The 15,005-nt window shown below is 42.3% G+C and overlaps 1 protein-coding gene and 1 long non-coding RNA gene across 3 annotated transcripts in view; one reads left to right on the forward strand and one right to left on the reverse strand.

The window, feature by feature from the left end:
• The window catches only part of LOC141089169 (Fc receptor-like protein 3), a 150,940-nt gene extending 136,645 nt beyond the window's left edge, over positions 1–14,295 (reverse strand). The window contains exon 1 of one of the 2 annotated variants that reach the window (XM_073575492.1): positions 14,164–14,295. In XM_073575492.1, coding sequence (XP_073431593.1) covers positions 14,164–14,191 — 28 coding nt within the window. In that variant the 5' untranslated portion in view covers positions 14,192–14,295. The remainder of the gene's footprint in view (positions 1–14,163) is intronic. The other variant, XM_073575493.1, reaches the window with a different exon arrangement.
• LOC141089170 (uncharacterized) overlaps positions 1–15,005 on the forward strand; it is a 70,048-nt gene that overhangs the window by 5,077 nt on the left and 49,966 nt on the right. Inside the window, exon 2 of the long non-coding RNA XR_012232199.1 lies at positions 6,548–6,648. This is a non-coding gene — a long non-coding RNA (uncharacterized lncRNA). The remainder of the gene's footprint in view (positions 1–6,547; positions 6,649–15,005) is intronic.

Here is a 15,005-nt window from a genome sequence, read left to right on the forward strand (position 1 = left end):
CTTCGCCTCAATGGGGAGGGTACAGCTGTGCTGGTGTGATGGGGTGATTGAAGATTCCCACTCCACACCCCTTCTAAACCCATTTTAGTAGATATGATTACCTGTGTAAACATAAAAGATGTTATTGGTGTTTTAGCCACTAGTTGGTTTGTAGATTCATACCATTGTCACCTGGCACACAGGGAGATAACCAGTTTGAGCTGCCCCTAGCGACAGTTGGAAAACTGAAAGATGACTTAGAGTTGCAGGTGGCCATCTTGAACTGCAGTTTGTAAGAGACAGATGTGACAGGAGCACAGGAGAGTTAAGAAGAACGGGTGTGCAGTGTGCTAGGAGCTGTTCAGATTACTGAGGAAAGGTGCAACTATTCCTGTCAGAGAAAAAGAATCACGTTGGGGAGACGACTATGGTTGGATACAGAGTTAGATTCCACCCAAAGCATCGGCTGTGAAATGAATGGCCTACTGCTAGCCTGTCAGGCAAAAACTGCGCTCCAGGTGACAAGCCCAGGATCCACTCCATGGTCTCCCAGCTAAACGGTCGTTCGGACAATTAGACAGCCACTTCTGTGTTCAGTTACCAGCCGGTAAGTCCTGAGCTCAGGCCCCACCACAGGGATCCCGGTGGGTGCATGCATGCAGACGTTAGAGTTTGACGCCAAACCTAAATTCTCAGAGACATTGTTTGCTAAGAGGGCTGTGTGAACCTTAGCTAGATATTCCCCTCTGTGAGTGAGCTTGTGTATAGATAGCATAACAGAATTGTAATTTTAGAGAATTAAGTTTGTGAATCTCTGCGCTGCACCGCTGCAGGGGCCGCCTCCTGTACTCATCTAATTACACCCTTGCTCTGGGTAATTCCCAGTTACCGCATTAGGCAGAACCACAGGTCAGGCAAATTATAGTGTACCCAATAGAACATACTGGGCCTATCGGTTGTGCAGAGCAGGGGTCCTAACTGATCAGGGCTAGTTGTGTGTGTCATGGTTAACTGTGTTTCTTTTTTTGCTGTGGGGTAACACAGTTTTCATTGTTAGTAAAAATTGGTTCTTCAACAAATTACCTGGTCATGTTCTTTGTCCTCGGCCCGCTGTGTTCTGGGAGAGAACACACTGGTACACGGTCTAGACTGGGAAAAAAAATGGTCAGACAAATGGATGAGCTCTTAAACTAGGATCAGGGGGGAGTGAGTGTAGTTGTGCTAATAAGGGGCTAGATAAGGTAGACAGAAAGGGGTCAATGAGGGTTTATGGGGCTGGGACATGCTAGAAAAGTAGGGAGGTGTGTTGGGAATTCTCTTTCTGGCCTCCCTTTGGTGATTACTGAAGGTAGTGAAGCTGGTCAGATTGACAGAGGGGTTGCGAGTTCTCTTTCTTGGCTCCCTCTGGTGGTTACTGGAGGTAGTGGAGCTGATCTGATTGACAGAGGCTTGCCACCTGATAATGAGGATGATGATTGGAGATCTGGGGATTCTGATTGGGATTTAAGACAGCTGACTCCCTCTATCCCTGCTGATGATTTCCTTCCTGTGCGTTCTGAGGTCTGATGTCTCCTGCTCTGCCCTGATGGTTCAGCTAAGTGGTTCATTTGCTATTCTGCTTGCATTTGATCTGGTTTAGTCTATCTCTGCTTTGTGCGGGTCAGCTAGCTCCGGCTGGGGCTGTGCTGAATCACCGCCCATGTTACTGCTTGTGCCAGTTTGTTTTGTCCCCTGTTATATTGGTCTCATTCTGCTTTGTTTTCAGAATATACCAGAATGCTGATATAGTGGGGGCGAAGTCGTGCGACTTCAGTGTTTTTTGTGCATCAGACGTGTTGGACCTTTTGCAGGGTTTTTTGCGTGAGTGCAGACAGTGTCTTTCCTTTCCTGTCCTGTCTAGTCAATGTGGGCCCCATCATTTGCTCAGTCTATTTTTCTGCCTGCGTTTGTGTTTTCATCTTGTCTCACCGACAATATATGTTTGGGGGCTATCTATTCCTTTGGGGTCTGCTCCGGGGCAGTTTAGATTTCCCCTTTCTTGCTTTAGGCTTAGTTAGCTTTCCGGCTGTGCCGAGGTGTTTAGGATTATTGTAGGTACGCTCCACGGCTACTTCTAGTTGTGTGGATAGGATCAGGTGTCTGCAATCCACTTACTTACCAACCTCTCTGGTTTTCTGTGGCTTAGCCTGGGCCTGCTATCCTCCTCAGTGACCCATTCATAACAGAGGTGAGTAGGAGTAATAAATGTACTAATAGTATTAAATGTCTGCTGGTACATGCAAAACGTCTTGCAAACAAAATGAATCAATTGGAGACTCTTATGTCAGCTACAGATTACAATGTGGTGGGCATTACGGAGACCTGGCTGGACGAAAGCCATGACTTGGGTGCAAACGTAGAGGGTTACACTACATTTAGAAAGGACAGGAAAGACAAATAGGCGGAGGTGTGTGTATCTTGGTTAAATCCAATTGACCTGTGCTCAATGGTGACATTGGGGGGAGCTGTGACAATGTAGAGTCAGTGTGGGTAAATATACATGGGGATGGCAATAATGAAAAGCTGCTAATTGGAGGTTGCTTCAAGCCTCCTAATATAAATGAACAGGTAGAGGATCAAATGCTGCAACAGATTAAAAAGGCAGCATATAATAATAATAGGGTCCTTATTATGGGGGATTTTAACTATCCAGATATTCAATGGAACATAGAATCTTGTGGTTGTGCTAAAAGCTGAAAGTTCTTATCCACAGTTAAAGACAATTAGATCTCTCAGCTGGTAGATCAACCAACCAGGAGAGATAATCTGCTGCATCTGTTTCTGTCAAATAGACCAGATACAATTTAAGATCTAAAGGTCAGGGGCCTGTTTGTTGGACTCTCCATGCATGTGTTGTGACTGTCACACAGCCATCACTAGAGTTGAGCGATACCGTCCGATACTTCAAAGTATCGTATCGGATGGTATCGGCCGATCTTTAAAAAAAGTATCGGTATCGCCGATTCCGATACCGGAAGTCCCATTCAAGTCTATGGGACTTCCGGTATCGGAATAAGAAAAACCCTTTCCTGCCCTTGTACAGCCTCTCTGGGGTCTGTACGGGCCTTTCGGGGGGCTGTGCCGGCCTGCCAGGGGGTCTGTGCAGGCTCCGGTGGTCTGTGCCGGCCTGCCGGTGGTCTGTGCAGGCTCCGGGGGGCTGTGCCGGCCTGCCGGGGGGCTGTGCCGGCCTGCCGGGGGGCTGTGCAGGCTCCGGGGGGCTGTGCCGGCCTGCCGGGGGGCTGTGCCGGCCTGCCGGTGGTCTGTGCAGGCTCCGGGGGTCTGTGCAGGCATCGTCCGATGGGACTACAAGTCCCATCGGGCGATGCCTGCTACCATGACAGTGATTGACACATTAGCCAATGATGGGACAGTAGTAGTCCCATCATCCGGCTAATGTGTTAAATGTAAAAAAAAAAAAAAAAATTACATGCTACATACATACAACATGCATACTACATACATGCTACATTCATACTACATACTACATACATGCTACATTCATACTACATAAATACTACATGCAACATACATACTACATATATACTACATGCATGCTACATACATACTGCATGCTACATACATACCACATATATACTACATACATACTACATGCATGCTACATGCATGCTACATGCTACATACATAACACATATATACTACATGCATGCTACATACATACTACATGCTACATACTACATATATACTACATGCATGCTACATACTACATGCTACATACATACTACATATATACTACATGCATGCTACATACATACTGCATGCTACATGCATGCTACATACATACTACATACATGCTACATACATACTACATATATACTACATACATACTACATACATACTACATGCATGCTACATGCATGCTACATACATACCACATATATACTACATGCATGCTACATACATACTACATGCTACATACATACTACATGCTACATACATACTACATATATACTACATGCATGCTACATACTACATGCTACATACATACTACATATATACTACATGCATGCTACATACATACTGCATGCTACATGCATGCTACATACATACTACATACATGCTACATACATACTACATATATACTACATACATACTACATACATACTACATGCTACATACATACCACATATATACTACATACATACAATACATTCATACAATACATACATAGACATACAGTACATATAACATAGAGTAACATACTTACCAATACTTGTCACATTGTTCCCCGAAGCCATTGTCTTTTCCGGGATAAATATTAACATAACAAACCACAAAAATACTCACCCACGATCCGAAGCAGTCCACGAGTGTGTCCCACGACGATCTTGGGTAGAGAACGGCAGCATCAGATGATGCTGCCGTTCTCTACGGGCTGCAGGAATCCAATGACGGAAGGTAGGTATCCTTCCGCACTGTATTCCTCCGCCACTTAAAAAAAAAAAAGTCCCTAGTCTCACTTTATGCCATTGCTGTGTGGGAAATTCCCACACAGCAATGGCATAAAGTGAGACTAGGGACTTTTTTTTTTTAAGTGGCGGAGGAATACAGTGCGGAAGGATACCTACCTTCCGTCATTGGATTCCTGCAGCCCGTAGAGAACGGCAGCATCATCTGATGCTGCCGTTCTCTACCCAAGATCGTCGTGGGACACACTCGTGGACTGCTTCGGATCGTGGGTGAGTATTTTTGTGGTTTGTTATGTTAATATTTATCCCGGAAAAGACAATGGCTTCGGGGAACAATGTGACAAGTATTGGTAAGTATGTTACTCTATGTTATATGTACTGTATGTCTATGTATGTATTGTATGAATGTATTGTATGTATGTAGTATATATGTGGTATGTATGTAGCATGTAGTATGTATGTAGCATGCATGTAGCATGCATGTAGTATGTATGTAGCATGCATGTAGTATGTATGTAGCATGCATGTAGTATGTATGTAGTATGTATGTAGTATGTATGTAGCATGCAGTATGTATGTAGCATGTATGTAGTATGTATGTAGTATATATGTAGTATGTATGTAGCATGTAGTATGTATGTAGCATGCATGTAGTATATATGTAGTATGTATGTAGCATGCATGTAGTATGTATGTAGTATGTATGTAGCATGCAGTATGTATGTAGCATGTATGTAGTATGTATGTAGTATATATGTAGTATGTATGTAGCATGCATGTAGTATGTATGTAGTATGTATGTAGCATGCAGTATGTATGTAGCATGTATGTAGTATGTATGTAGTATATATGTAGTATGTATGTAGCATGCATGTAGTATGTATGTAGTATGTATGTAGCATGCAGTATGTATGTAGCATGTATGTAGTATGTATGTAGTATGTATGTAGTATGTATGTAGCATGCATGTAGTATGTATGTAGCATGCATGTAGTATGTATGTAACATGTATGTAGTATGTATGTAGTATGTATGTAGCATGCAGTATGTATGTAGCATGTATGTAGTATGTATGTAGTATGTATGTAGTATGTATGTAGTATTTTTTTTTTTTTTTTTTTAACATTTAACACATTAGCCGGATGATGGGACTACTACTGTCCCATCATTGGCTAATGTGTCAATCACTGTCATGGTAGCAGGCATCGCCCGATGGGACTTGTAGTCCCATCGGACGATGTTTGCACAGACCCCCGGACATCAGCACAGCCCCCCGGCAGGCCGGCACAGCCCCCCGGCAGGCCGGTACAGACCCCGGGCAGTCCACACAGCCCCCCGGCAGGCCGGCACAGCCCCCCGGCAGGCCGGCAGAGACCCCCGGAAGGCCCGAAATGACGGCGCATCATGATGCGCACACACCGCGCATCATGATGACGTCAGGCCGTCAATCAACTGAACTTCCGATTCCGATGCCGAATTCCGATATTGAAAAAATATCGGAAGTCGGTATCGGAATTCCGATACAGCAAGTATCGGCCGATACCCGATACTTGCGGTATCGGAATGCTCAACACTAGCCATCACACATCCAGCTGTGGAGCTGAACAGCTAATTATAGGGAACGCTTCAGGGTTCCCGATGCAGCTATTCGGTAAGCACTATAGCTATTTGGATAAGGAGTTATCTGAAGCTATTCGTTCATCCCTAGTGATCATAATGAGGTAGGTACAAATCACCAGAGACATTAAAATCCCCAAAATTTTGATAAATACATCAATGCCAAATAGAAAAAAAACGATGGTATCGGCCCCTTAAAAGATGATAATAAAAGAAAGTTAAAAAAGAGGACAAATAAAAGGCAGCTATGTTAAACTGGCACTTTTCATCCGTGTTCACCAATGAGCTAACTGTTCCAGGGATCATTCAATAATGCAAAAATCAAAGTTCTCCACCTGATATAACTAGTTTAACATAAGTCGAAGTACTTTTGCAACTGAGCAAATGAAATATTGACAAATCTCCCGAGCCAGATGGCATTCATCTACGGATATTGAGGAAATTCAGCTCACTAATTGAGAAACTTCTGTATCTCTTCTTCATAGACTCTCTTGTAACAGGGTTAGCACCACAGGATTGGAGGATGGCTGACGTGGTACTAATATTTAGGAAAGTTAAGAAAATGGATCCAGGCAACTACCATACAGTAAGTCTGACATCAGTTGTGTGCAAAGTTTTTCATGGATTCATGAAAGATAAGTCGAGTCTAACCAACATGTTGGGTTTCTATGAGGAGGTGAGTGCAAATCTGGATGTTGGTAATGCGGCTGATGTGATTTATCTGGACTTTGCAAAGGCATTTTATACTGTACCACATAACAGCCTTATGCTGAAGCTCCAGAAGCAGGGACTAGGGGAAATTATACGTTAATGGGTAAGGAACTGGCTAAAACACAGGAAACAAAGAGTTGTAAATGGTACAATCTCTAAATGGGATAAATTCAGCAGTGTCATACCGCAGGGTTCTGTATTAGAACCGATTCTTTATAACCTCTTTATTAATGACCTTGTGAATGAGATTGAAAGTAAATTATCAGTCTTTTCAGATGACACTAAACTATGTAGGATATTAAAATCTGACCTTGACATTACAATATTGCAAAATAATCTGGATAACATGTCTAAATGGGCAAACATTTGGTAAATGAGATTTAATGTTGCTAAATGTAGAGAAATGCTCCTGGGACGGAGTCATCCTATTGCTGTATATACATTAAATGGGACCATACTTGGGACTACAGAACAGGAGAAGGACTCGGGTATTCTAGTGTAAAGGGGTTGGTTTAATAATGTTCTTTGCGTTATTTATGTCTGTTTGCTTATTGGGTATTGTATTTGCTACATGTTTTATGTACTACCTAATTCATGTTGTGGTACTGCTACCCTTCTTTGGGTATTACCATTACTGTGTGGTCATGTTCTTCACTGTATATATTGTAATAATGTTTACTATGGCTTATGTACAGTTTAGGGAAAGTGAAATGCACCCTTCGGACATTAGAGGGGGGCTCCTTAGTATTATAGTTCGCATAGATAAGGGTAAGTGTAGTTTCTTTGTGGGCCATAAGATGGGGGCATACTAGTGTGCACGGTTAGAATAGGTTATAGCTGGTGTATCGGGGGTTAAAGTAGGAGGGGCTGCCGGGTGGTAAGACATGAGTTTTAGGAAGATAAGTCAGATGGAGCCAGGGTACCCGAAGTGTCCACATGGGCTATAGGCCCAGGATGACTTGGCAGCCACTCAACATTTAATAGCTGCAGCCCACGTTATCCATGGCCACTGGACATCATAACAGTGGGCCAGTACAGGAGAAGAAAGATATGGCGACTCATAGCCTGGGTGGATGCCTTTAGGGCGGGAGTCAGTTGGAGTGAGGAACTGAAGGAAGTTGGAGCTTCGACGGAAACGGTACAGGCGGGCCGCATGCTTTACCAGAGGCAACCAAACTGGGACACTGATTTCTAGTCTGGGGCGAAACAGGCAGAAGGAATTGTCATCATGGCGAGGTTAGACCAGGAAGGAACTGGGGAGCAGGCTAAGACGGTCCGGACGTGTGCTGCACAGAAGCATCAGCAAAGCAGGGAAAGATGAGGAAACAAGTGAATTCTATGATGTGCCAACTGTGGATGTAACGTCTGAAGTACTAAGTAAAGAGAATGTTCAAGTTATCCTGGACTGTGTCTCCATTACTGGGGGTCATCTGGAAGAGGGGCCGTTGCTGCCTGGGTAGTGCCCGGGGGGACCTGAACCTGAAGATGCAGGTACGCTGAGTAGAGGAATACAGTTTTCTGTGAGGGAAGGTCAGGACACAGATGCTTCAGTGTCTCTGGTCATGACTACAGTCCTGGCTTCCCCTTACACTGGTTACAAGTAAGCTGAGCAGCAGTACTCAATGTCAAGCAGCAGCAAATAAGATTTTAGGGTGTATAACAAGAGGGAGAAAAAACTGCAAACCAAACACTGTTACCCATTTATAAATTACTTGTAAAGCCACATCTAGAATATGGGATCCAGTTTTGGGTTCCATATTTTAAAAAGAATATTTGGAAGTTAGAGTTCGTTCAAAGGAGGAAAAAATAGATTATTTTAAGGGATAGAAGGCCTCTCATATGATGAGAGGTTGGAAAAGTTGGGCTTGTTTAGCTTAGAACAAAGACGTTTCAGAGGAGATCTCATTTACAGCACAAAGGACTGGCGCATGACTTCCAAGGATAATACTTAGGACCAGGGGGCAATCATAATGGGTGGAAGAAAGGCGATTCCAGCAGTTAAATAGGAGAGGGTTCTTTAACCCCTTCACCCCCAAGGGTGGTTTGCACGTTCATGACCGGGCCAATTTTTACAATTCTGAACACTGTACCTTTATGAGGTCATAACTCTGGAACGCTTCCATGGATCCCGGTGATTCTGACATTGTTTTCTCGTGACATATTGTACTTCATGCTAGTGGTAAAATTTCATTCAAATAACTTGCGTTTATTTGTGAGAAAAACGGAAATTTGGCGAAAATTTTAAAAATTTCGCAATTTTCCAACTTTGAATTTTTATGCCCTTAAATCACAGAGATACGGCACTCAAAAAACTTAATAAATAACATTTCCCACATGTTTACTTTACATCAGCACAATTTTGGAACCAAAATTTTTTTTTGTTAGGAAGTTATAAGGGTTAAAAGTTGACTAGCGATTTCTCATTTTTACAACACCATTTTATTTTTATGGACCACATCACATTTGAAGCCACTTTGCGGGGTCTATATGATAGAAAATACCCAAAAGTGACACCATTCTAAAAACTGCACCCCTTAAAGTGCTCAAAACCACATTCAATAAGTTTATTAACCCTTTAGGTGCGTCACAGGAATTTTTTTTGAATATTTAAAAAAAATGAACATCTAACTTTTTTTCACAAAAAAAATACTTCAGGTTCAATTTTTTTTATTTTACCAAGGGTAACAGGAGAAATTGGACTGCAAAAGCTATTGTGCAATTTGTCCTGAGCACGCTGATACCTGATATGTGAGGGGGAACGACTGTTTCGGCGCATGGCAGAGCTCAGAATGGAAGGAGCGCCGTTTGACATTTTCAATGCAAAATTGGCTGGAATTCAGATCGGACGCCATGTCACGTTTGGAGAGTCCCTGATGTACCTAAACAGTGGAAACCCCCTACAAGTGACCCCATTTTGGAAACTAGACCCCCCAAGGAACTTATCTAGATATGTGGTGAGAACTTTGAACCCACAAGGGCTTTACAGATGTTTATAACGTACAGCGGTACAATTAAAAAATCATATTTTTTCCACAAAAATGTTCTTTTCACCCCAATTTTTATTTTCCCAAGGGTAACAGGACCCTAAAAGTTATTGTGCAATTTGTCCTGAGTACGCTGATACCCCACATGTGGGGGTAAATCACTATTTGGGCGCATGGCAGAGCTCGGAAGGGAAGCAGCGCCATTTGACGTTTTTGGCTGGAATTGAGATCGGACACCATGTCGCGATTGGAAAACCCCTGATGTACCTAAACAGTGGAAACCCCCCACAAATGACACCATTTTGTAAACTAGACCCCCCAAGGAACTTATCTAGATGTGTGGTGAGCACTTTAAACCCCCCAGTGCTTCACAGAAATTTATAACGCCCGGGTGTGAAAATAAAAAATTCGTATTTTTTCCACAAACATTATCGTTTAGTCACCATTTTTTTTATTTTCCCAAGGGTACCAGGAGAAATTGGACCCCAAAAGTTGTTCTCCAATTTGTCCTGAGTATGCTGATACTCCATATGTGGGAGAAAAACTACTGTATGGGCACACGTCGGGGCTCGAAAGGGAAGTAGTGACGTTTTGGAATGCAGACTTTGATGGAATGGTCTGCGGGTGTCATGTTGCCTTTGGAGAGCCCCTAATGTACCTAAACAGTGGAAACCCCCCACAAATGACCCCATTTTGAAAACTAGACCCCCTAAGGAACTTATCTAGATGTGAGGTGAGCACTTTGAACCCCCAAGGGCTTCACAGAAGTTTATAATGCCCGGGCATGAAAATAAAAAAATCGTATTTTTTCCACAAACATGATCAATTAGTCCCCAATTTTTTCATTTTCCCAAGGGTAACAGGAGAAATTGGACCCCAAAAGTTGTTGTCCAATTTGTCATGAGTACGCTGACACCCCATATGTGGGAGAAAACTACTGTATGAACACACGTCGGGGCTCGGAAGGGAAGTAGTGACGTTTTGGAATGTAGACTTTGATGGAATGGTCTGCGGGTGTCATGTGCGTTTGGAGAGCCCCTGATGTACCTAAACTATTGAAACTCCCAACAAGTGACCCCATTTTGGACACTAGACCCCCCACGGAACATATCTAGATGTGTGGTGAGCACTTTGAACCCCCAAGTGCTTCACAGAAGTTTATAACGCTCGGACGTGAAAATAAAAGAAACATTTTTTTCCACAAAAATGATATTTTTGCCCACAATTTTTTATTTTCCTAAGGGTAGCAGGAGAAATTGGACCCCAAAAATTGTTTTGCAATTTGTCCTGAGTAGGCTGATACCCTACATGTGGGGGTAAAACACTGTTTGGGCGCATGGCAGAGCTTGGAAGGGAAGGAGCACCATTTGATTTTTTCAACTCCGAATTGGCTGGCATTGAGATCAGACGCCATGTTGCATTTGGAGAGCCCCTGATGTGCCCAAACAGTGGAAAGCCCTAATTCTAACGCCAACCCGAATCCCAACACACCCCTAACCCTAATCTCAGCCCTAACCCTAACCCTAGCCCTGGACCTAACCCTAGCCCTAACCCTAACCCTAATGCAAAAATGGAAATAAATACATTTTTTTTATTTTATTATTTTTCCCTAAAAAGGGGGTGATAACGGGGGGTTTGATTTACTATTTATGGCGGTTTTTATGTTTGGCGGCTGTCGCACGCTAAAAGACGCTTTTTATTGTAAAAATAGTTTTTGCATCACCACATATTGAGAGCTATAATTTTTCCGTATTTTGACCCACCGAGTCATGTGAGGTCTTATTTTTTGTGGGACGAGTTGACGTTTTTATTGGTACCATTTTCGGGCACGTGACTTTTTTGATCGCTTTTTATTCCGATTTTTGGGACGCAGAATGAACAAAAACCAGCGTTTCATGAATTTCTTTTGGGGGAGTGCGTTTACACCGTTCCGCGTGCGGTAAAATTGATAAAGCGGTTTTATTCTTCGGGTCAGTACGGTTACAGCGATACCTCATTTAGGTCGTTTTTTTTATGTTTTGTCGGTTTTTTGCAATGAAAACTATTTTATATAAAAAATAATTATTTTTGCATCGCTTTATTCTGCGAGCTATAACTTTTATATTTTTTCGCTGATGATGCTGTATGGCAGCTCATTTTTTGCGGGACAAGATGACGTTTTCAGCGGTACCATGGATATTTATATGTGTCTTTTTGATCACGCGTTATTGCACTTTATGTTTGGCAGTATGATAATAAATCATTATTTTTTGCTTCGTTTTTTATTTTTATTTTTTAAGGGGTTCGCTAAAGGGGTTAACTAATGGGACAGTTTTATAGGGCGGGTCGTTACGGACGCGGCGATACCTAATATGTGTACTTTTATTATTTTTTTTTATTATTATTTCCAAAAAATGGATTTATTGGAGGAATATTTTTTTTTTTTTCTAATTTATTTGGCGATTTTTCAAAAAAATTATTTTAACACTCTTTTTTATTTTTTTTTTACTTTATTACATAGTCCCAGGTGGGACATCACTGTCCTGTGACAGATCGCTGATCTGTCACATCACAGATCACTGTGACAGATCAGCGATCTGTCACAGGCAGTGCAGAAGGCTTCCTCATGCCTGCGCTTTGCAGGCACTGAGGAAGCCAGCTTCCTGCAGGCCCCCGAAGGCCCCCATCGCCATCTTGGATTCGGGGGCCTGCAGGAAAGGAGCCCCCCGCAGCAGCGCTGCACATTGCGCTGCCGTGGGGGGCTCAGGGAAGCACGGAGGGAGCCCCCTCCCTGCCGATGCTTCCCTTTAACCCCTGGTACACCGCGATCATGTTTGATCGTGGTGTGCAAGGGGTTAACGTGTCGGGGGCGGTCCATGACCGCCCCTGACACATTGTGCCGGGTGTCAGCTGTGATAATCAGCTGACACCCGGCCGCGATCAGCGGCGCTCACCACGTGGGCGCAGCTGATCGCGGTAGACGTACTATCCCGTCCATGGGCATAGGGGCCTGGGTCCCATGGACGAGATAGTACGTCGCATGTCAGGAAGGGGTTAAAGTTAGAGCAGTCAGGCTGTGGAATGCCCGACCACAAGAGATAGTAATGGCAGACACTATAAGAGCTTTTTAAAAAAGAACTGGATGATTTCCTCAGTAAACATAACATTGTGGGTAGAGATAATTTAGTGAAAAAAATCTAAAATTAGTGGAGAAAGGTTGAACTTGATGGACCTAGGTCTTTATTCAACCTATGCAGCTATGTAACTGTATGCTTACACCCTGCCAGATGAGCCAGGTAACATGTCTGTGTTGCGTCAATGTTTTAGGCACACAGGTGAGCTTTTTAATCTGTCTATAAACTTGTTTTAAAATGGACACATCTCCTGAAAAAGCTCAGTGTGCCGTGAAATGCACATCGAGGTACTTTGCACCCCCCATTCTATCGATTTATTCATACTAGCAACAATATGCTGCAAGGTATTAAAGGCACATAATTATTTATTAATTATTATAACAAATAATAATACTTGTTGTTTTAATAATAATTATTTTAGATTTCTGTCTATAGTGCTCCCATAGTCTCCTCCAGTAGTTTATCTTGCTTTGTATCTACATATTTACTTTGGGATACTTATCATGTTGACTTATGGCAGATGTCATTCTTGGTATTCTGTGGTGGTAGTGAAAGGTAGGTGTGTGAATTGCTTCTGTAGTCAAAGGAATTTTTGATGTGTCCTTCCCCTGTGTATTTCATTTTACATAGATGCAAGGAAATATACCAGCTCACCCTCCACCTGCTGCAGCAGGTCCTGGAGTCCGTGATCAGCGCTGCTGCGGGCGCTCAATTAAATGCAGGAAAGAAAATGATCCAGCTCCCAATACATTATGGATAAAATCAAAGCGTTATTCCTGTTCATTTAAAAGAAGATATCCACAAACATTCGCCAAAAAACGTTTGGAAAGGGGGGAGACATATGAGGAAAAAACGTATATTCACTGGATGCATTTCGAACCAGACAAGAACACATGTCCTTTTGGAAATAAACAACAAAATAAAATTTTGATAAAGGGGTATCCCTGTATTAGACGAGCCGTTTACTGTGTTCTGACTGAACGCTGATCAATTCTGTAACAAATCTACCACATGTGAACATAGCCTTAGGAAAAAGGTATTTTTCATTTCAACTCCATGGCATTCAATCTTCTAAAACCCACTACACCTAGAGAGACTCACGGTCTGAGATGCTGTTATTAATGAATAACCTGGGAGCTCCATTACTGATGTCATTAGTTGTATAAACTCCATATATACTCAATATGTGTAAGAAAAACATAAAACACTTAAAAAATTTAAAAACAAGTGTTCATATCTTATTTTCCACTAATCTGCATTAAAGCATGTATTAAGAAAGTGAATATTACTTACCAAGTCCTATTATCCTTGTCATCCTCATTATTTTTCAGTATATGACGCTAAAAGTGTGGTCAGAATATAAACAGTAAGGAGAATGGGTGACTTCTAGTGCCAGTAAGAAATGGTTTCTGTGTTAGCTCTAAATAGGTTCAAATGGTTGAAACTAAGAGACAGGAAACAGAACTTATATGTGTGCTCGTGGTGTTAGATCTATGAAATGTGAAACAGACCAAATCACTTAGTTGTTTGCTGTTTAGTTTGTTATCTAAATGGATTATTGAGCAATGTAATTATTTGATGTATTTTTAAATCTGTAATTTACCTAATACAGTATGTGTCTCTATTAAGACAGACAACAGAGAGCCCCTGTGTAAGAACAGTGTATGGGCCCTTTGTAGTCCAATACGTCATAGTAATGCACAATTCCACCTGCTTTGGATTGGGCAGTGGGCCACCTTACCTCTTTGGCCCCTGCACAAGTTGCATCAATTGTATGTATTCTCCCTGATTCTCCCTTCAGAATCTTTGGGACAGCTAGAAGAATTATTATTTGATAAGAGAGTGAGTGCTACCATTAGTCCTGTGTCATGCCAACAGTAAAGCTTCCAGAGACCATTCATGCGTGTGGGGTTGTTTTTCATCCAATCTCACAACCTAAAAACACTGTCCTAAGTAAGAAATGGTATATAAACATCCTCCAAGAGCAACTTCTCCCAAACGATCCAGGAGCAACATGGTGTTAAACAATATATTTCCAGTATAATGGAGAAACATGTCAAAAGTGATAGTAACTAAGTGGCTCAAAATATTGAAATTTTGGGTCCATGACCAAGAAGCTTCTCAAATCTCAATCC

The sequence above is a fragment of the Dendrobates tinctorius genome, unplaced genomic scaffold (genome assembly GCF_039654945.1).
Source record: "Dendrobates tinctorius isolate UK_male_01 unplaced genomic scaffold, ASM3965494v1 ptg000044l, whole genome shotgun sequence".
Lineage (NCBI taxonomy): Eukaryota > Metazoa > Chordata > Amphibia > Anura > Dendrobatidae > Dendrobates > Dendrobates tinctorius.